The sequence below is a fragment of the Dama dama genome, chromosome 18 (assembly GCF_033118175.1).
Source record: "Dama dama isolate Ldn47 chromosome 18, ASM3311817v1, whole genome shotgun sequence".
NCBI classification, from domain to species: domain Eukaryota; kingdom Metazoa; phylum Chordata; class Mammalia; order Artiodactyla; family Cervidae; genus Dama; species Dama dama.
In genome coordinates this window covers 98,501,828-98,524,804 of record NC_083698.1, presented here as the reverse complement: position 1 = coordinate 98,524,804, position 22,977 = coordinate 98,501,828, and the positions used below count along the sequence as shown (strand labels likewise).

At 39.9% G+C, this 22,977-nt stretch overlaps 1 protein-coding gene and 1 pseudogene across 5 annotated transcripts in view; one reads left to right on the top strand and one right to left on the bottom strand.

The window, feature by feature from the left end:
- The window catches only part of PARP12 (poly(ADP-ribose) polymerase family member 12), a 41,629-nt gene that overhangs the window by 13,130 nt on the left and 5,522 nt on the right, over window positions 1-22,977 (top strand). For all 5 annotated transcript variants that reach the window (XM_061165910.1, XM_061165912.1, XM_061165911.1 and 2 more), the window contains exons 5-8: window positions 2,382-2,505; window positions 12,329-12,524; window positions 13,979-14,120; window positions 17,083-17,179. In XM_061165910.1, the coding sequence (XP_061021893.1) occupies window positions 2,382-2,505; window positions 12,329-12,524; window positions 13,979-14,120; window positions 17,083-17,179 (559 nt within the window). The remainder of the gene's footprint in view (window positions 1-2,381; window positions 2,506-12,328; window positions 12,525-13,978; window positions 14,121-17,082; window positions 17,180-22,977) is intronic.
- Window positions 9,851-11,521, bottom strand: LOC133072710 (thymosin beta-4-like; annotated as a pseudogene).

The following is a 22,977-nucleotide window of genomic DNA, read 5'->3' as shown; positions in this document are numbered from 1 at the left end:
TACACACACACACACATACACGTGTGTGTGTGTGTATGTGTATATATGTTTTAAAAAATCAGCATTATTAGATAGAACTAATACAAAATAAAATGCACCCTTTGAGTTTTGGTGAATATATTTGCCCATATAACTATCACTATAATCTGGATGTGAAACAGTTCTCTCATTCCAAAAATTGCTCTTATGCCCCCATTCAGTTGGTCCTCACCACCCAGTTTCCTAACCCAAGGCAATCCCTGATCTGCTTTTTGTTGATGGAGACTAGATTTGCCTTTTCCAGAATTTTAAATAAATGTAATCATGTATTCTGTTGCATTGATTAACTACAATTTGTTTATACATATATACATTAATGAACATTTGGGTTATTTCCAGTTTGGGTCTTTTATGAATGAAACCTCTATGTCAGTTTTCATGTACAAGTTTTCATATGGGTATATGTCTTCATCTCTTGGGTAAAGACTTAAAAGTGAAATATCTGATCATATGATAAACATGTATTTAACATTACAAGTTACTGCCAAACTGTCTTCCAAAGTGGATCCATTTCGCTTTCCCACCAGCAGTGTAGTAGAGTTTTGGTTGCTCTGCATCATTGTCATCACTTGGTATTGTCAGTCCTGTAAATTTTAGCCATCCTAGTAAATGAGTACTAATATTCATTGTGACCTTCATTTGTATTTCCCTGATAAGTAATGATGTTTAACATTTATTTTCATATGCCTTTTGGCTGTTTGCATATCTTCTGTGAAGTATCTGTTTAAATCTTTTGCCTATTTTGCAGGCAGATAACAGCTTTGTTAAGATATTAAGTATATTTCACATAGTATACAATTTATTTAATGGTTTTTAACATAGTCAGATTTGTACAACCATCATCACAGTCAATATTAAAACATTTTCATCACCCACAAAGAAACCCATTTGCAGTCACTGCCCCTTCTCCCCTCCCCCAGGCTCCTGGTAACTACATCTTTACATTATGTCTCTATGGGTTTGCCTGGATAGTTCATATAAATGGAATCATACAGTGTATGGTCTTTTGTGACTGTTTTGCCCATTTTTTATTGCGTTGTTTGATCTCATTATTGATTTGTAATAGTTTTCAATATTCTTTATTCACATCTTTGTCTATCAAATTAGCCAGACTTCATTGTTATTACTTTGGAAGATGAATTAAGAATGTACAAAAGACAGTAAAAAATGTCTTCCTCACACCCCTTTTTCCCAGCACCAAGATTCCCTCCAGAAACAGTCCTTATTACTAGTTCCTTGAATATCCTTCCGTAAAGATTTTATTCAAGCAGAAGTGTATACCTAGTCTCTTTTTGCACAAGGTCACTATGCACACTATTTTGTACCTTTTTTCAAATAATACAGATGTTTGATTTTTTTGGACTATATTTTCATTTCAAAATTCAAAGCAAATCTTTCCTCATACCTTTTTGCCCAGCCACCTAGTCTTCCCTCTCCCATTCCCACATGTGTATTTAGTGAGAATATATCTAATCCTGTCTTTTCTATTTTTTCACCCAAATAGAGGCATTCCACACCTGTGTATCTTTCTGCCTAATACTATAGATCCCGCAGGTATCAGAGTGTGGAGATTGCCACTGCACTTCTTTGCTGTCTCCCTTTCCTCTCACAACATTCCTCCATCAGGATGTACCAGAACCTCTGCAGGTAGGGGGGTGGGGTGTGAGCAGCATTCCAGGTGAGCTGCTGGCATTGGCCAAGGCACAGCAGGCAGGACGTACTAGGAGGACAGACCCAGGGAGCACAGGGAAGGCGGTGGGAGCAGTTGGCTGGCAACCACAGACCTAGGCCAAGTGTATAATACATTCCAGGAGTGGGGTGTGTTGAGAAGGGGCAAGCATGTTGGTAGCCACAAAGATCAAGGCAGACTGGAACCGCACTGCTGACCCACCTGTGGTAGGACCTGTTTGGGTTGGGATGGTCCTAGTAGAGATGAACCTGCCTCCATTTCTGGTGTGGTCGCTCCCCATCCAGATATCACGTATATGGCAATAATGCATGGACAGACTGCCCCCTGCAGGGATGGAAGCTTTGACCATCTCATGATCAGCTGCTTTACTCTCATGAGATGTAATTCATGCATAATGTAACCTACCAACACACAGTTTAAAAAAATAAGTTTGATGTGTTTAATGTCCTGTTAAAAGGGAGACATAAAAGGGAAGTGTGTATAATAAAATTCAGTATCTAAATGCTCAGGTATGATTTCATTAAAAAAGGTTCCCTCACAGATTTCTAAAATGTTGCCAGGTCAGCAGGCAGCACCACACCCATTGGGAACCACAGGGCTGGACCATGCTATGTGCTGCCAATGTGCTTACTTCTTTATATTTTTATTTCAGATAAGTGCAGTAGAGTTCATTTCCACTTGCCATATCGATGGCAAGTCTTAGATGGAGGCAAGTGGAAGGATTTGCACAAAATGGAGCTTATTGAAGAGGCATATAGCAATCCTGCAAGAGACGGGTATGAAATATGTCACCTGTGTCTGTTTGTGCCTGGGCTTTTGTGTGCAGTATAAGAAGTTCAGACACAGTGGGGTTTAGTTTTGATGGGCTTCAGACACAGACACACACACATATGTGGAGTAAGTAGGCTACCTGGTGTACAAGCAGAGGCTCTGGGCTCGAAATTGAGGGCTGATAGTCATGCTGGTGGTTGATACCTCTGTTCCCTCATCTTCCTCTTTTTTCAAGGAGGAGCTATGGGGAGAGGAGTGAGGGAGGGGTACCAAGTAAGTTCTGAATTATTTGATGCTAGGATTGATCATGTAAATATATCCTCATTGATTAGTCCAGAAAAGCAAGTAGTCATTTGTGAAATTTTAGCCTTTGCCTGTAAAGTCATGCAGCTGAACTACTGTTTATCATTCAGTCTTTTTTATTTTTCTATGTATGTCCTAGAATTTTCACTTAGAGTAAATCGGGAAGTGTTGAGTAACTTTATTTTCAAATGCTTACCGTATCTTGGACTCCTTGGAACATATGTTGCCAAGAAGAGAATTTGAGCCCGTTTTTTGAGTGGGTAAAATAAATTTGTGCTTAGGGTGCAGTTATGTGCAATTTGATGCTGGTAAAGTATGTGAAACAAATTATCCCCTTTTTGGAAGATTAAGTGGCTCATGTAGCCAGCCCTTATCTAAGTCTCCCCTTCTCTTCCTCTCCTTTTCTGAGGCTTTTTAAGTTAAAATGGATACTTGGTGATATGCACAGATACTAAGCATATAGGTCAGTGAATTTTGAGGAAGGCATAACTTGTGCAGCCAGTGCCCTGATCCAGCTGTAGACCATTTTCATCACCCAGAAGCCCCCCTTCCAGCCCTCTTCCAGTCAGTGTCCACGCCACAAACCACTGCTGTTCCGACGTCTGCCAGCACAGATAGTCTTGCCTGTCCTTGAACCTGGTCTGAAGGGAGCTGCTCTGGACTGTTCCCATGTGTTTATGTCTTCACATGTACTCCAGCTTCTGTGGGATAGGTGTTGGGAGTCAGCCTGCTGGGAACCAGGCTGGTCCCTCCTCAGCTCTGTTGGGGGGTGCCAGGTTGTTTTCCACAGTGACTGTACTGCTTCCAACCCCCATTAGCGGTCTGTAACAACGTGGCTCTCAATTTGGTGCAGTCTGATATCTGCGCTTTTCTAGTCTTCAGTGTAAAATGAGGTCTCTGTTTGCATATCCTTGAGTCCTTGTGAGGAAAGGTGTCTCCTCTCATGTTCAGTGCCCACTTGTGCTTTATCTGCTGTGAAATGTCTGTGTTTGTAGTTGGCCTGTTTTGTTGAGGGGAAAGGTTGTGCTTTTCCTTAGTTTTGGAATTCTTCAAGTGTCTGGGTATTAAGTATATGTTGAAAATAAATGAACTCCTCCTGTCAGCTTATGGTATCTGTTAATGAAGAAAAGTATTTTTCCATCCTCCTCTTTGTGGTTTTATACTGTTTTTTTCTTTTCCTTTTTTTTGGAGGGTTTCTACTTTTTGTGTCATAAGAAATTCTTCCTTATCCTGAGGCCATCAAAAAATTGTCCTGAATTTTCTTTAAAAATTCTTAACATTTTAAGGACTGCATTAACCTCTCCTTGCCTGTGATGGAGTATGTGTCCAGTTTCATTCTTATGCAGATGAATTTCCAAAGACCACTTTAAAAAATATATTCAATTAAAAATTTAGAGTTTGGGATTGCCATGTACACACTGCTATATTTCAAATAGATAACAAGGACCTACTGTAGAGCAGAGGGAACTCTGCTCAGTATTCTGCAATAATCTAAATGGGAGAAGAATTTGACAAACAATAGATAAGTGTGTGTGTGTGTATATATATATATATGTATGTATAACTGAATCACATTGCTCTGCACCTGAAACTAAGATGACATCGTTAACCAATGACACTCCAAAATGAAAAATTTTAAAACAAATAAAGCATTAAAAAATAAATTAAAGGTTAAGATTAAAAACATAAAAAATTCAAAAAGTAAATCTCAATGAGGCAGGGACTTCCCTGGCAGTCCAAAGGTTAGAACTTCACCTTCCAGTGCAAGAAGTATAAGTTCAATCTGGTCAGGGAACTAAGATCCCACATGCCTTGTGGCCAGAAAACCAAAATGTAAAACAGAAGCAATATTGTAACAAATTTAATAAAGACTTTAAAAACAGTCCATGTGAAAAAAAACACCAAAATAACCAAACTGAGAAAAGTGAGCCAAAATATATTTGGGACATATATATATATATATATATATATATAGAGAGAGAGAGAGAGAGAGAGAGAGAGAGGGAGAGAGAGAGAAGTATTTCAGGTGATTTTTTAAAAAATACATTTGTAATTCAACCCTGTATCTTATGGACAAAAGAACACCACCTCCTGCCAAATGTTAAACTCTACTCAGCAAAAGAAAAAATTGTAATGAAACAGATAAAAAATTTACCTACCATCTTAACCATTTTTAAGTGTAAGGTTCAGTGACATTAAATACATTCATGTTGTTCAGCTGTCTTACATTGTTCATTTCCAGAAGTCAGTCGATTTTTAAACCCACCCAAACTGACTCAGATTTGACAAAATGCTAATACATTTTATAGGTTAATTTCAGACTTAGATGCCAAGTACTGCTTTTGTAAGTAGGCCATCTCTTTTGCACCTGCTTTCAATGCTGTCTGTGTCAGGCATTGAGTTAGCAAATGCACGCCCCTTCTTTTTCTGGCCCCTTCTGCTTCATTGGTCTGTGTGTCTCTTGTCTGTATCACACTGTCTCACACTGTAGAAGAGCCTTACAGTAAGTTTAGGCATGTGGTAAGGCAGTTTCCCACCTTGTTTTCCTTCAGATTGTCTTGCCTCTTGGTCTTTTTCTCCTCTTCAGAAATTAAAAAATCTGCCTGTTGGTTTTCACAGAAATTTCTGTTGTGATTTTTTTAACTTGAAATTGCATTGTCTATTACCAGTTTGGGGAGAACTGACATCATAATATAGCAACTCAGTTAAATGTTCTTTAATACCTTTTTTTTCCTTGTGATAAGAATTTTTTAGGATTCATTCTGTTAGCAACATGCCAATATTGCTATACAGCATCATAAACTATAGTTAATCATACTGTGCCTTGCATCCCTAGCTAAGTTTTTTTATTTTCTCCCTGCTGATGTGTAGAAAGGCAGTTGACTTTTCTACCTTATCTCCTGCAACTTTACTGAAATATCTTAACTACTGATAATTTATTTGAATTATCTATATAATTCTTGATATAGTTGATACATGTTTAGAAATTAATATCTGTGAATAGCACTCTTAAGCTTTTCCTTTTTAATTCTTAAAAATTTTATTTCTTTTGATTGCCTTATTATACCTTATTATATCCTATACCATGCTGAACAGAAGTGATAATAACTTTTTTTCCTAATTTTAAAAGGAGTAATTTAAAAATGTTTTCCCTTAAGCATATGTGAATGTTTGCAACCTTTAGCATTGCTAATCAATTCTGATTTATGCCTAATAGGCCAGGAGTTTTTCTTTAATTGTGTATGGAAATTAAATTTTATTGAGTGCTATTTCTGCATTAAGAGCCTATGTTTTGTTCTGTTTTGCTTGTTAATGCAGTGATTTACATTAATTTTCTAATGTTAAGTCCATTTCACTCCCAGGCCTAAGTCATGCCTGTGCATATGTAGACACACATGTACACACACACACACACACCCAATGGTGAATTTGGATTGCCACTATTTGGTTTAAGATTTTTGAATTTATGTTTGAATAAGATTGGTCTATAATTGTTTCATGTTGTCTTTGCCTGTTTTTTAAAATTGAAGTACAGTTGATGTACAATATTTTATGTTACAGATGTATGGTATAATGATGCCTGGTTTTTATCTCATGAAATTACTGGCCTCATAAAAATGAGATTGGGATGGGTATTTTTTCTATTCTCAAAAGGTCATGTGAAATTAGAGTTATTTTTTCCTGAATGATTATGCATCTAAAAGTTTCTAGTCTTGATGTTTAATTCTTGGGAAGATTTTAAACTATTATAACCCAATTTCTTATAATTATTATAGGATCAGTCAGGTTTTCAGTTTTTCCTTGAGTCAGTTGGTTAGTTGATATTTTTTCTAGGAGTTTGGTCATTTTGTTTATTTTAAACTTACTGTCATAAAGTTACTTGTAATATCCCTGTTAGTGTCTATGCCATCTTTAATTTTGTTCCCATTTATACTTTTAATCTTTTTTTCTTCCCTCCCTTTTTTCTTCATCAGTCTTGCAGAGATTTATTACTCATATTTTTCTTTTTTGGAGGAACAGACTTTTGTCCGTTTTTGACCCCATAGATTAGATGACCTATGGTTTATTTCTAAGTATATTTTAAAATTAATTTTTAAATTAAAATTCAAATGAATTGCATTGTGATCAGGCTGTATAGTAACAGATTCTTTGAATTTTGTTGTGAAAGTGAAAGTTGCTCAGTCGCTTCTGACTCTTTGTGACCACATAGAATTCTCCAGGCCAGAATAGCCTTTCCCTTCCTCAGGGGATCTTTCCAACTCAGAGATTGAACCCAGGTCTCCTGCATTGCTGGCGGATTCTTTACCAGCTGAGCCACAAGGGAAACCGAAGAATACTGGAGTAGGTAGCCTATCCCTTCTCCAGGGGATCTTCCTGACCCAGGAATCGAACCCGGGTCTTCTGCACTGCAGGGGGATTCTTTACTAACTGAGCTATCAGGGAGGCTAGTACATTGTTAATTTTGGTAAAAGTTCTGTGTATACAAAATGTTTTGTATGTGGTGTCAGATGAAGGGTGTTAATTGTGTGGCTCTAATCTTTTGTATCTTTATTGATTTCTTTGTCTGCTTCTTGTATCAGTTAGCCAGAAAGGTATGTTAACAATTGACTATGAATTTGTTGGTTTCTCCTTGTAATCCCATCAATTTTTAGTTTATATTTTAAAAACTATTATGAAGTATATAGAAGTTAAAAATTCTATCTTCCCAGTAAATTGAACCTGATAGTAATATAAAATGAATGCTTTTTATTAGTATTTCTAGTAATGCTTTTTTTGCCTTACATCTTGTTTCATTTGATATTAATATAACTATGCCTGCTTTCTTTTAGCCACACTTCACTATTTTACTTTCAAGCTCTTTTGTTTCTATTTTAGATATAGTTCCTGTAAATGTCACAAAACTGGATATTTTTTCAGTTTGACAATCTTTGTCTTTTAGTCTTTTTTTTATAGTGGTTTATTCATTTGTTGGGATTGCCTATTTACACATTGTGATTACATTTGAATTTATTTCTACTGTCTGTTTTTGCTATTTGACCTGCTTTTTCTGTTTTTCTTTTCTCTTTTTGGTCTTCTCTTAGATGTTTCCTCATTTGATTTTTTCCCCCCTTATCTATTAATTTGAAAGTTATATAGTGACTTTCTGTTCTTTTAGTGGTTACTCTGGAATACAGACCCTTTAACTTAATAAACTTTAGCTTAACAACTTAAGCTAATCAATATAGTCTATCATTCTCTTGAACAGTAAGAGAGTCTTGAACACTTGAATTCTGACTAGTTCCATTCAAACTCATTTACCACAGTGTGAATTTGGGCACATTACTTAGTCTTCATGTGCCCCAGTTTTTCCTTATGTCAAGTATATAAAAATAATAGTTCTACATTAAAGGATTAATTATTTTGAGAATTAAAAGAATTAATGTGTAAAATGCTCAGAATAGTGCCAGGCATATAAAATGTGCTGTATAAAATTGCATACATTTCCTTGTGGATCATTTTCTTTTAACTTCATCTTTTAGAAGTTGGTTTAGTGAGAGTCTAGTGACAGATGTGTTTTTTGTTTGTCTGAAAGTGTTTATTTCATCTTCATTCTTGAAAAATAGGTTTATTGGGTGTTTTATCTCAATTCTTCAAAGATTATTCCATTGTTTTCTGGCTTCCATTGCTTCTATTTAGAAGTTAGTTATCAGTATAAATACATTGTTTGGCTTGGGGCTGGGATGCTGCCATAACAGATGACCACAAACTTGGTGTCTTAGGAGCAAGAATTTATTCTTATGTTTCTGGAGGCTAGAATTCCAAAGTCAAGGTGTCAGCAGGGCTATGCGCTGTCTGTAGATGCCAGGGGAAGATCCTTCTTGCCTCTTCCTAGCTCCTGGTGGTTGGTGGCAATCCTTCATGTTCCTTGGCGTTCCTTGGTTTATAGCTGCGTTACTCTAATCTCTTTATTTGTTGTCTCATGGCTTTCTCTTATGTGTTTTTGTGTCTAAATTTGTCTTTTTATGAGGACACCAAGTCATTGGATTAGGGCTCACCCTAATTGAGTATGACCTCATCTTAATTATATCTGAGAAGACCTTATTTCCTAGTGAGATCACATTTCAGCTGCCACGAGTGAGGATACAGTTCAACACATTACAGTAGGTAATCTGTTTTTTTCTGTCTGACTAAACATACAGTCAACCTCTGGTGCTACAGTTTCACTAAGATCTGTCTATGTGTGGATTTATTTTTATTTAGTCTATAATTCATTTTTCTTGAGTGGGAGGTTTTATGTTTAATCAGTTCTGAAAATTCCTCAAAAATACTGCTTTTCTGGACTTCTAATTAGACATATATTAGGATCTTCTTACTCTATTTTTTATGTCTTTTGACTTCTCTCTCACGTCATCCTTTGTGCTATATGCAGGGGAATTTCTTCACTTGGTTTCCTAGTTCATCAGTTCAGCCTTGTCTGAGATGCAGTGTGTCCTGTCTACTGTGATTTTAAAATTATAATTATTTACTTCTAAAGATTCTGTTTTTTTCTTCATATTTTATCTGCTTAATTCTTATAGTTTCTTAATCTGTACTCATATTTTTGATACTCAATATTAACTTTAAAAAACACTTTATTCATATTGTATATTTATATCCAACAACTTTTTTTTTTTTACATTAAAAAATTTTTTATTTGTGTTAAAAAATGTTTGTACACCAGTATTTAAAATCACTGTAACAAAAAGGAAATGGCACTCCAAACTGCACTTCAAAGACCAGAGGACATCTTCGACTAGCTTGCTTTTTACTCTAGAGTTCACTGTCATCCCACCCAGCTTCCTCCTTCACCAACAGTTTTTTTTCCCCCTCCCAGTCAGACAGGCAGATGAGAGAGTCAGGCCATGGCCTACACATTGTTAGAGTAGTTCTCCTTTCTCTTATGTGAAAAAGGTTGGCAGTCATTTAATTGATCCAACCTTTTACATCTTACAAAGCTAAACATCTAAAAGTAAAATAAGAAGGCAGTGCTTGTGGAATATACAGTGCATACTGGCAGCGTATGCTTCATTAGGATTCGCCTGCTTGCTTCTCCTGTTCAATAGTTTCTTTTGAAGGCAGTGGATTTTTCTCTTGCGTTTCTGTTTTCTTCAATTTTGATTTATCGAACTTTTCAATCTCAGTCATTTTGGGTTTGTCAGACAGTTACAGAGGGAGCAGAGAGAGCTGCAAAGGAGAGGAATCCGGTCTGCGATGGCCAATGAGTGCTCCAACAACTCTTAATATTTGTTGTCTTTAGCAGACTGTTTTTGCTGGATTTTGCTGATGGTGTCTTGTTTCTGGTTTATTTGATTATAAGCTCATGTTTGCTGAAACTTTATCTGTAGAAATTTTTAAAAGTTTAAACCTTTTATTATGTATTGGGGTGTAGCTGACTAACAATATTGTTGTAGTTTCAGGTGAATAGCAAAGGGACTCAGCCACACACACACACACACACACACATCCATTCTCCCCCAACCATACACACACACACACACACACACGTATCCATTCTCCCCCAACCATACACACACACACGTATCCATTCTCCCCCAACCATACACACACACACACACACACACACACACACGTATCCATTCTCCCCCAAACCCACCTCCCATCCAAACTGGCACACAACATTGAGAAGAGTTCCATGTGCTATGCAGTAGGTCCTTGTTGGTTATCCATTTTAAACATAGCGATGTCCATGACCTTCCCAAAGTCCCTAACTGTCCCTTTCCTCCAGAAACCATAAATTCAGTTTCTAAGTCTGTGAGTCTTTTTCTGTTCTTTAAGTTCATTTGCGTCATTTCTTTTAAGATACCACATATAAGGGATGTCATACAATGTTTCTCCTTCTGTCTGACTGACTTCACTCAGTATGATGCTCTGGGTCCATCCACCCAGACAGTATGGGTCCATCCACCCAGAATAATGCCATATTACAAATGGCATTATTTCTTTTTAATGGCTGAGTAATATTCATATATATCTTTCTATATATGCACCATATCTTCTTTATCCATTCCTCTGTTGATGGACATTTAGGTTGCTTCCATGTCTTGGCTATTATAAACAGTGATGCAATGAATACTGGGGTTCATGTATCCTTTTGGATCATGTTTTTCTCCAGATATATGCCCAGGAGTGGGATTGCAGGATCATATAGTAGCTCTATTTTTAGTTTTTTAAGGAACCTCCATACTGTTCTCCATAGTGGCTATACCAATCTAAATTCCCACCAGCAGTGTAGGAGAGTTCCCTTCTTTTTATACCCTCTTCAGCATTATAGAAATTCTTTTGAGGCCTGAGTTGAAGGTGAATTCCTTCCAGAGAGGATTTGTGTTTGCTTCTATGGGAACTGCCACTGTGGGTCTCTAAATTTAATTCTCACAAAAGAAGTGTGAATCAGCTTAACTTCCTTGAGGCGTGATCAGTTTGTGAGTTCTCAGTGGAAGTTTTCTTCCTTTCCTTCTAAAGCCAACTCTGACATAGGCAAATTTCCTTGCTGACTTCCTTTGCAAAGCAGATTTCTTTCCCAGCTCCCTTCACTAAGGATGTGAAGTCTCTTAGAATCATGATTTTATGCTGAAATGTCTCTTTGGAGATTTAACCCTTGACCATATTCAGATCCTGCATTTGTTTCCTGTGTCCTCATTGCCACTAAAAATAGGGCTGTTTGTCATTACTCACTGACATTGCCTTTGAACTGGCTTTAGTTCTCATTCACCTCACTGGTTCCAGACCTTCCCTTTGCTCTTGGGGCAGTACAGCATTTGGAAAGTGAGTAGATCCTGGCGGCTCAGAGTGCAGGCTGTTCTGCCAAACTGCCTAACTTAAACCCCAGCTCTGCCATCTATTAGCTGTTTAACTTTGAACAGGTTTCTGAACCTCCCTGGGTTTCTATTTTCACATTTGTGAAAATGGGGATAAGTCACAGATTTGGTACAATGAAGACCTTAATCCCTTAAAATGTATAAAGTACTTAGTAGGGGGACTGGCCCAGCCCACATGCATTCAGTGTATATTAACTGTTTTTGGCTTCTAAGGATTTTTGTTTCTTGTCAGCTCAGTAATGCATTTTTTAAAAAGCTGTTTTACCTAGCATTTTTGTGTAGTGAAAGGAATATCATGATAACAGGTTCCCATAGTGTGTGTGTGTGTGTGTATTTGTGCGCTTAGTTGCTCAGTTGTGTCTGACTCTCCCATGGATGGTAGCCTGACAGCCTCCTCTGTCCATGGCATTTCCCAGGCAATAATACTGGAGTGGGTTGCCATTTTCTCCTCCAGGGGCTCTTTTCCATAGTATTGTGATTTTATTATTTTCACACAGCAAAATGGATCTTAAAGCAAGTCCCCTCCCACCCTGACACATTGTTTTAAATGTGCAGGTCCCACGTATGTTCACATCTTTCAGCCGAGTGACTCGGGGACCACAGGGAGGCTGAGGGACCCATGTTCATGTGGCTGGTGGACTTTCAGCTTACGTCTTGTGTTCTTTTGCAGGGTCACGTGCACCGAGACATCCAGTAGCTTTCTCATTGGTTTTCTGAACTTTGACACCATGAAGTTTGGTGCCACCCAGGCTCGCCGTCTCTCCACGGCCTCCTCGGTCACCAAACCGCCACACTTCATCCTCACCACCAACTGGGTTTGGTACTGGACTGATGAGTTCGGCTCTTGGCAGGAATATGGAAGACAAGTAAGTGTCATGGAAAGAGGGTGAGTGTTTCTTCCTGTGGGTCCATGATGGAGGAGCCTTTCCAAACATGGGCACAAGGACTGCTCCAGGGAGCCCTTGACAGAGCCAAAGATCCCCATGTCCCCTTATGACTCACTTGCTTTGGGGGAATTATGGCAGAACTGGTTAATTTAGAGTTCATTTGTATGAGGTCACATCTTGGAACAATTAGCTATCTGTTAGTTCATGAGGACTGAGTATCTTTGGTTGTAGTGATATCATAGTTTGTTAAATGAGGTAGAAAAATGTCTCTCTTACTGTTGAGCAGGTAACTGTAGAGTGAGTGCCTGGGTGTGCAGGAGTGTTTGTGTAGCTGTGGAATAAAGCTTAAGGCTTTTCAAAACTGGCTTTCTGCTTTATCTATAGTAGTCGCTTTACAAAAGGTTTACAAGTATATGAAATTAACTTGTTTCAGCTATTGATTTGGTATCTGGGTCAAGTAACTGCTGCTGTCAACTATTCGGAGATGTTCATAGATGAATCAAGTTTAGAGGGAGCTCCCCCCCTGCCCCGGTTACCTGTAGAGATACATGTGTAGGGAGGTCACCATTTCTATAGTGACAGCTTCTCCCAAATGACAGTTGGGATATGTGGTCTAATAGACATTTGTATTTTTCTGGGTTGTGAGAGGCTATATTAAAGCTTTAGTTTCATGCTCTTGACTGCATTTGGAATGTCTCTCTCTCTGGGAACTCTGTAATGTGAGCTTCGTGGGAGCTTTTGCCACTGATGTGCCCCCGGGCTGAGGACAGTGTTTGCACATAGCAGGTCCTCAGGAGAAAGACGTTGGCCATTTGAAACACAGAGGTATTGCCACTATAGAGTGGCAGGTGGACATGGGCACTCTCAGCAGATGACTTGTTCCCTCCTCCTTCCCTCTTCTTTCAGTGCCAGCCTTCCTGTATCATTGCTCCATCCGTCTTCTGCCCCACCTGTCTCCCCCCGAGCATCCTGGGATTTCCTCCGTCTTCCCTGGGTTTGTTCAGGGAGGCTTTCTAGTGTGGCTCTGGGTTTGGTCAGGAGTGGGAGGGGAGAGGCCGAAACAATGGACAGAAGAGGCTGTGGTGCTCAGGCCCTCAGTGAAATAGCGTTTGCGAGGTCACTTGCACTTGAAGGGTTGTGTTATCTGTTACAAGTAATTGAATATCCTCTCTTCCATTGCTCCCGTCACAGTTATCCAGGTTAATTGGGCCCATGTGGGCTGTCTTCCATTTTTCTGAGCAGCTTACAGCAGGTAGTCCTGTTGGCTCCTATTCTGTGTCTCTCTCTACGACCATAGCCCCTCCCAGCTCCTCTCGTGTGCTTCCCCCAGGACACGGACACCCACTGTGGGCTCGTCTGCAGGGTGTGTGGATGGCCCCCAACGTCTTATCTTCTTGCCTTCACCATGTATCTATCTGGCTTTCCCTTCATAGGGCATGGATCACCCTGTGACCAGCATCACCAGCAGTGACTTGGAGAAGGCCTACCTGGCGTACTGTGCCCCGGGGTCTAACCCCCAGGCAGCCACCCTGAGGTTCCAAGCAGGAAAGCACACATATGAGTTAGACTTCAAAGGTACTTCCTGGGGTTCCCCGGTGGCCTAGTGATTAGGATTCTGGGTTTTCACTGCTTTGCCTGTATTCAGTCCCTGGTCAGGAAACTGAGATCCCACAAGCTGTGTGGCATAGCCAAGGTGAGGTTGGGGGAAGGTATTTCCTGATCCACTGCACTCACCCAGTAGGGCCTGATCATCTGCTGGCTCTGCCTTTTCCATCTTAACCCTGGAGAAACTGTATACACATTGAGGGCCAGGAAAGAGAAGGATGCAGTGGTCCCTGATCTGAAGTGCTGTGGATCTAGAAGGGAGGATAGACCTGTCAACCGATGAGCCAGCCAGCAGGATGCAGGGGGAGCTGCCTGGGGTAGATAGCAGGCGATGGGAACCCCGAGTGTGGAGGGACAGTGGCATCAGCCTGTGGGCAGTGGTGGTGTAGGCAGCACTGAGGCAGGGTCCTGTAGGCCGTGGGCAAGTACGTCCTTGTGTCCAAGGATTAACTTTAGTGACTGACATGCGTCACAGTGGTTCTGCTCTACAGCTCCGCCTCCTGCTCCCAGCTGCAGAGTCCATGTCAGCTTTTCTGTAGGCGCCTTCAGCACTGGTGGTTGGCTGGAAACACATGGTAGACACACACATCAGCTAAAAATTGCTGTGAAGCAGATTAACAGGTGTTCTGCTTGTGGTAGCCTGAGTCTGGGCCTTAATGGCTTGTTCTGCTTGCCTTGACAGACAGACAGAAGCAGACCAAACACCCTTTGGTCAGGTCTTCCAGTGACTTATTTGTGAGGTGTGGTGTTTTTTTTCCTTTAGTTTCAGTTTCTTGTGGCTTCTTTCAAGCCATTTTCACATGGATTTATCAGTTCATCCATGTTCAATTCAGTTTTGCCTTTAAATTCACTTTTTAATCTCTGAATCCTTCTGAATTTTCAGCATTTTTTTTTAAGGAAATTAAGTGGACCTCCTTTTAAGCACTTTTAAACAGCACTTTAAGCACTGTTTGTTGTTTGCTTTTGTGGACCATCTGTTTGGAGGGCAGCAAACTGTCTTTGGTGAATTATCCTAAGTCCACTCTATCTGCCTATTTTTATCCAGTTAGTTTTGCTTGTGGTTTCATAGTACTTGTAATTTTGCTTAAGGTAGAATCGCTGCCCCCTCGATGTGCCTGTGCACAGAGCCTAAAAGTTTCTTCAGCTCTACAATGAGAACTGCTTCCAGCTTTCAGTATTTGCTGGGAAACATCAATCATGTGTGAGGTGGTTTTACAATCCACAGTCTGATAAACACAAGTGCACTCAAGGGGATCGTGAGAAATCTATGGAATAATAAGTTGGGACTGGCTTGAAGATCAAGTCAGTACAACTAGCACCCATCTGACTGCTGCTGACCACAGTTTGAAATATTTCTTTAAAGTATCTGAACACTATCAAAACAAATCAACCAGAAATGTCAGATGCAGCCTGTCAACACAGGCAGCTCCCCCAGGGGACAGAATAGTCAAGATGAGGGTGGGGAAGAACACACACTGAGTTTACTGCAAACTCAAGAAAAGCATATTTCCTACAGACTGCCCCAAGCGCACTTGGTGGGCAAAACTCTTTGGTCTGTGTGTTGGTAGATGACAGTAGCCACAGAAGTTTGAGGTGACTTAGCTTCTCCCTCCATAACCTCACTACTCGGCAGAGTGAAAGCAAGTCTCAGACAGCAGTCTGCCACTCAAGTTTATTTACTAAACATTTATTAGGAAGCAAGTTTGTTTCAAAAACACACACAGCAGGCCAAATGACTCGTTCTGTAGCATCAGGGAAGACTTGACTCTGTCCTTTCAAGGACTCCTGTCACAGAACAGTCACTGAAGGCAAATGCCACCACTCCAAAGGCAGAATTCTGATGTCTGTTAGCTGGTATCGGTTGGCAGAATCCCCATGGTCAGGGCTTGTTTAGGACTTCACCTAGTGTATCCTCTTTAATGGTAAATTAGGGAGATGGCCTCATGCTTTACTCTGTTCAAGGGACGTAGGGAACGGGTCTCACAAATGCTTAGCCCATTCACGTATCTCAAATACCTTTGAATTTTATCTATAAAAGCTTATTTAAGAGTCATTGCAATGCTAGTCAACAGACCAGTGAAAAACCTGTTTAAGTAAGCTAATTAGCAGAGTATTGGTGAGAGGCTGAGTGATGGGTAACTGAAGGGGGTGTGGTAGCCTTGTCTGGAGTGTGGTCTCCCGATCAGAATGTGGGGGACTGGCAGGGAGTGCCCATTCTTGACTGCCTGGACTCTGGCACGAGGGACACATGCCTAGGTGATCACAGGGTGTATGCTCAAATGCAGTAGGGCGAATTAGTTTTTCAAGTCAAATAAATTGTTTAAGTGCAGAAAGTAAGACTTGACAGAGATTTCCTGGTGGTTGGGACATGCAATCTATAGGTATCGTGACTTTTCAGCCTGAAAGATAGGTTCTCCTCTCTGCCCTCAGGATGAATCTAAGAATCTTGGGGGTTGGCATAGGGTAAGAATTTCATTTATTAATGACGATACAGGTTTTAAAAGGTTGAGAAATATTGCTGTTGAGTAAATTTAGTCAAACTAAGAAAAAAAAGTTGTAAGAATAAAATGATTATATTAACTCTAAATCCCACTGGCTCAAGATGTGGTAATTTGGTCTCAGGCTGGGCTGAAGCTTTTTTATATCCAAGCTGGGAAAAATTGCTGAGCAAAATAATAGTTTAAACAAGATTGGAAGGAACAATTTAAAAGCACTCATGTATAATTGATATGTCAATTACTAATCATTCATCTATTCATTAAATCCAGTCTCCTACAGATACCTATTAGGAATATTTGAAATGTGTAAAACTGCCTTATTTTTAACAGATTAATTGTGGGCTGTAACATTTGGATTAGCATTACAACCTGTTTAATTTGTGTTTATAAAACATTGCTGTCCTATATGTATATTTGTGGTTTTTTCCCCCCAGCCTTCATTCAGAAAAACGTGATCTATGGCACAGTTAGAAAGGTTTGCCGGAGACCCAAATATGTGTCTCCCCAAGATGTGAAGATGAAGCAAACCTGGTAGGTGGCATTTGGGGAATTTGTTATGTAATATGTGTATCAGCTGGTATGTGCTCAACTGCAGGTACTGATCCTACTCAGACTGGCTGTAGCATCAAGAGGGTTAGTGGGCTCGCAAACTTATGCCCTGGCACTCTGTCTCTATTTCCTATGTCTTGCCCTCCTCTGAGTATATTTGTACTTTGCTTCACTTAATACCAGGCTTACCCTGTGGCTCAGCTTGTAAAGAATCTGCCTGCAGTGCGGGAGACCTGGTTCAATCTCTGGGTTGGGAATATCCCCGGAGAAGGGAAAGGCTCCCCAATCCAGTATTCTGGCCTGGAGAATTGCGTGGACTGTACAGTCCATGGGGGTCACAAAGAGTCGGGACATGACTGAGCCACTTTACTTTTCACTTAATACCAAAGTGCTTCTCTTTATATGAGTGATCTGTAAGAAGGTGGAGGCTTCATGAAATGGAAAAATCTGTATATTTACCACACTTCAAGTAAAAATGTATTATAAAGGTATAATATTTAACAGTTATAAAAAGGTAAATGCTTGATGTATAATTGTTTTAATGATGATACAGATACAATTAACAAAGCATTAAATGATAAGCCAAATACAACAGAAAGGAAAAGATACCTCAAAATCACTTAATTAGATGTTTTATCTTTAAGATGGCCAGTGGTGTTACTGTGACATGAAGGTATTCTTGTGCAGATTTTCCCAGAAACCAGAAAATTCTTTCTTAGTTTAGAGTTAACTTAGAGAATGTGAAGAAATAATAATAATCTAACTCTGATAATTTTCTGGTTCCATTTTCAAGTGATTATATCTTTTGCTTTATAACTTGGAGGATATCTTTTTGAACAGCTCTGGGTTTTTCTGTTTGTATGTTTGTTTTTATTTTTTAATTGGAATATCATTGTTTTACAAAATTATCTTAGTTTCTGCTGTACAACATGAATCAGCTATATGTGTACATACACCCCTTCTCTCTTGAGCCTCCCTCCACGCCCATTCCACCCCTCTAGGTCATTACAACGCACAGAGCTGAGCTCCCTGTGCCCTACAGCGGATTCTCACTAGTCATCTACTTTACACATGGTAGTGTATACATGTCAGTGCTACTCTCTCAATTTGTCCCACCCTCTCTTTCTCTCTTTCCATCCTTGTGTCTACAAATCTGTTCTCTACATCTGTGTCTCTGTTCCTCTCCTGCAAATAGGTTCATCAATATCATCTTTCAGGGCTGGTTTTTTTTCCCCCACTGGTAGCAAACTGGTTTTTGTTTCTAACAAAGCATTTAAAGTTCCTCTTTGTCCTCCAGTTGTATGTATGAATGGCAATTCCAGTTCAGAGTCATCTAAAGCAGTTTGACTACTGGCATACATATTCCACTAGTTGTGAAGGCATTGGACCAGAGAAAGAATTATCCTTATGGGTAGCAGTGTTGGGATATCTAACTGCAAGGCTGCTTGTTGTGATCTGCAGGCCAGTCTAGACTTGAAGCTAGCTTATCAGCTTGTCTTTTCAAGACTTGAATTTTTGTAAATGTTGAAATAATGGAATACGCCTCCAAAACTCCATTATTTTAATACTTGAATATCATGGAATATTAAAAATACCAAAAGCAGATGCTGCAGGCACTAATGGGCCAAATTCATCCCCAAAGTGGGCTCCCTTACATCCCAGACTACCAGAAGCCAGTAGGGCTGTGCCTGGCCTTAAGAGCATTTAGGAGCAGGGCTCTCCTGCTGCTGACGGGGACAAATTTGTGAGCTCTGCACTGATCAGACACCTGAATTGGTAGTTTTAGGTTTGAGGCATGTGGGCTGGGATTGGAGCTGGGGGAGGGGTCAGTTCTCTCCAACCCCTACGGCCAGTTACTGGGGGATGGTGGCTTGGATTGCGAGAGGTACCACAGTGCCCATTAGTTTGATGTGTGACAGCCCAGGCCAGGACTGTAGCCAGCGCTGCTGTCAAGCGGACTGCCCCTTCCATTAGCTGGAGACATCTGGCTCATTTCTGTTTCACAGAGGACCGAGAGTGTTTCCGTTTCTTATTTTAAGATGTCACATATGGACTTCAGTGGTTGTACTTGTGGAGCACGGGAAGGTCATTTAAAGAAGCTAGAGGGAAAAGGTATTATCAATCCAAGCGAATAGAGTGCCTGTGAGTCTAACAGAGTAACCCTTCCCTGTTTCCTTGAAGCCAGGTGTGCCTTCTTTCCTCCCTTTCTTAATAAAATTTATTTTTGGCTATGTGTAAAACATGATTTAGAAGTCAAAACTGTGAAAAGATATACTCAGTAGTTAGAATTCTCCTCTCTATATCTCTGTACTGTTTCCTTGGCGGGCAGCCATTTTCATCAGTTTTTGGTTTATCTTTACTGTGTTTCTTTTTGCAAAAATGAGCAAATGAGTGTACATAAAAGTGTTGTCTTTTGTTGAATAAAAGGTAGCATTCTATCTATACTATTCTGTACCTTTTGTCTTTCACTTAATACATCATTACTAGACTTACTGTGGTGATCACTTCAATATGTGTATTGGTTGCTCAGTCTTGTCCAACTCTCTGCAACCCCATGGACTCTAGCCCTCCAGGCTCCTCTGTCCCTGAAATTCTCCAGGCAAAACTACCAGAGTGGATTGCACATTTCCTTTTCCAGGGCTGACTCAGGGATCAAACCCAGTCTCCTGCATTGCAGGTGGATTCTTCACCATCTGAACCACCAGGAAAGCTTCACTTAGAGTATTATACAAATCTGGGGGGAAAAGAAATTACTCTCTTTCAGTTCATTGAAGTCTTCCCAATTCTGTTTCCGTCTTCGTGATTCTCCATCATGTGTATTTGCCATGATTTAATCTGTCCCCTTTTGAGGAATGCTTTGCCTTTTTGTGATCTGCTAGTATGAGTATGATACCACAGAGAATGTATGCTGTATGTGCTATTTGTTGGTTGTGGAGGTGAGCCATCAGGTTGGAGTCCTAGATGGTAAATGCAAGTTCCTCTTTGTGGGGTTTAATGCCCTCACCCCAGAATGTGTGAGGTGCCTGTTTCCTTCAGCCTTGAAACAGAGGAAGTCATCAAGCTCTTCAGTAAAGGTGGGAAAGGGTATTTCAGTGTATTTAATTCACTTTCTCTTATGCGTGAGGTTTAATATTATTTCCTAACATGTAAGGGCCGTTTGCATTTCTTTTTCTGGGGATTATTTGTCTTTTTGTCCATTTTTCAGCCAACATTTTGGTATGTTTCTTAAACATTGAGTCTTCTTTCTGTTGGGGAGATCAGCCCTTAGTTTGTCATGTAAGTTGCAGTATTTTTTCTTTGCTTGTTGTTTGCCTTTTGGCTTTGTCTATGAAGTATTTTACCAATCAGAAATATTTATCATTTAGTTAAATGTATCTGTCTCTTCTATTTAGATTGCTTCTGGATTTAGTTTTGGTTAATTATGAGTGATCCTACTTCTGGACATCATTTTTCTAAAATATTTGTGTTACTTGACTGTGTCAGGCCTTGGCTGCAGCATGTGGAATCGTTGATATGGTGTACAGGCCTAGTAGTTGTGGCACGTGGGTTTAGTTGCCCCAAAGCATATGGGAACTTAATTTCCCACCAGGGATCTAACCCATGTCTCCTGCATTGGAAGGTGGATTCTTAACCACTGGATCACCAGGGAAGTCCTGGACGTCTTTTTTTCTTTCCTTCCCTATCCAGAGCCTACCCCTGATACAGTTTAGAAAAACCTGTCTCTTTTCTGAAACTGGGTCTCTTTTGTCCTCACTCTACTTTGTTTTCAGGGGCCCATGGCAGACACCACATGTCAGAAATAAGAGTGGTCATTTTGGTGAGATTCAGACTGAGACATGAGGGATCAGGATCTTCCTGCTCTTTTGCACGCATTGATGCAGGAAAGTGCATGGTGCTTCCCTCTATCCTGTGTGACGGAAGCTGGTGGTCATGACTCCAGCAAGCGAGTTTGCTTGGTCCTCCATGGCCACTGGGACTCTAGTGTGGGTGGCTTTTAGAAAGAAATGCTTTATATTTACACAGTTAGTGGGGTCACAGTATATGATCTCCACATTGGATCTACGCAAGTACAGACGTTTTGCTTGTTTCTCTTTCTCTTGGAACATTGAAGATATCACTCCACTGTCCTTTGGTTTCCATTGCTGTTTCTGAGAAGTCAGCTGTTGGTCTAACTGAAGCTTTTTGCCAGAATCACTTTTTTTCTCCCCTTCTGGCTGCTTTTAAGGTTTTCCATTTGTCTTTGTATCATGCACTGTCACTCTGGTGTGTCTAGATATGCATTTTTATTTGTCCTGTTGAAGATTCTTTGTGCTTCTTAAATCTGTAGGTTGGTGTGTCTCATTAGTGCTCTTTGAAAATTGCCTTCACCCTGTTCTTGGTATTGTCTTTTTGGAGCTTCAGTTTGGCTGTGGCCAGATTCAGGCCTTCTCACTGTGTTCTCCACGTCTTGGCTTCTTCCCCTCCTTGCCCATCTTCTTGCTGCTCTGCCCCACATTCTGGATAATTTCACTGCTCTTACTTTTCAGCTCACCCACCCTCTCTTTAGATTGTCTGATCTGCTAATAAGCCTGTCCATTGAACTTATACTTCAAAGATTTTTTTTTATTTCTACATTTTTTTTTTCCAAATCCTTCAGGCCTATTTATAGTTTTCTGTTCCTTGCATATGTTTTTAAAGTTTGTCTTAAATTTCTTTAAACATAGAAAGAAATTAGCAGGCAGTTGTTTTATAACCTGCCTGCTAATTTTAGCATCTTACATCTACATGGGTCTGTTTCTGGCTGATTCTTGCTTGTGGGACCTTTTTAAGTTATTTTTAAACTGTGCCATTTTCCTAGGAAAGTTATTTGTGGGAGTTCTTTGAGGCTTAGGAAGAAGGTACATATCTCATGCCAGCAGAAACAGAAGGTAGATCTATTGTGGGAAGAACAGAGCCTTCTGAAACTGACTAGGAATGATTTGGAGTTAGTTTCACAGTCCTTGTTTTAAACCCTTTGGTCCACATGTTTTTTAGAACTCAGTTTTTATTTCATTTTTAAAAAAAGCATGTGCTGCTTGTATTATGTGATACATGCAATGACACATGCTAATATTTTTTGCATAGTCACTTTAAGAAGGGAAGAGAGAGACCACAAGTAGCCTCTTGGCAGTTCAAGTCAAATTTCTACTGCCAAGTGAATTTTGACATCAATTTTATGTTTTAAAAAAATGTTTTTAAACACCACATATGTTTATGTAAACATATGTTTATGTTGTGTTTATGTAAACATATGTAGTTCTGCCAACTAAACATCATTGAAGCTGAGTTTTTTTAAACTTAATTTGTTTTTTATTAGAGTATAGTTGATTTATAGTGTTGTGTTTCACTGAGGCTGTTTTTTTTTTTTTTTTAATTATTTATTTAGTTAATTTTGGCTGTGCTGGGTTGTCTTTGCTGTGTGGGCCTTCTCTCTGTAGCAAGCTGGGGCTGCTCTGTGCACGGGTTTCTCATCGTAGTGGCTTCTCTTGTGGAGTGCAGGCTCTAGGACCCAAACGCTTCAGTAGTTGAGGTGTATGGGCTCATTAGTTGTGGGATACAAGCTTCATTGTTCCATGGCATGTGGAATCTTCTTGGACTGGCAGTCGAACCACTGTCCCCTGCATTGCAAGGCAGGCTCTTAACTGCACCACTGGGGAAGCCCTGAGGCTGTTTTTAATGAAAGTTTCAAGGCTCTTTGAATTTTATAAAATTATGGGGAGGGTTTGTGTGTGCGGCTTTAGTCATAATGCTCTCTCCCTTAT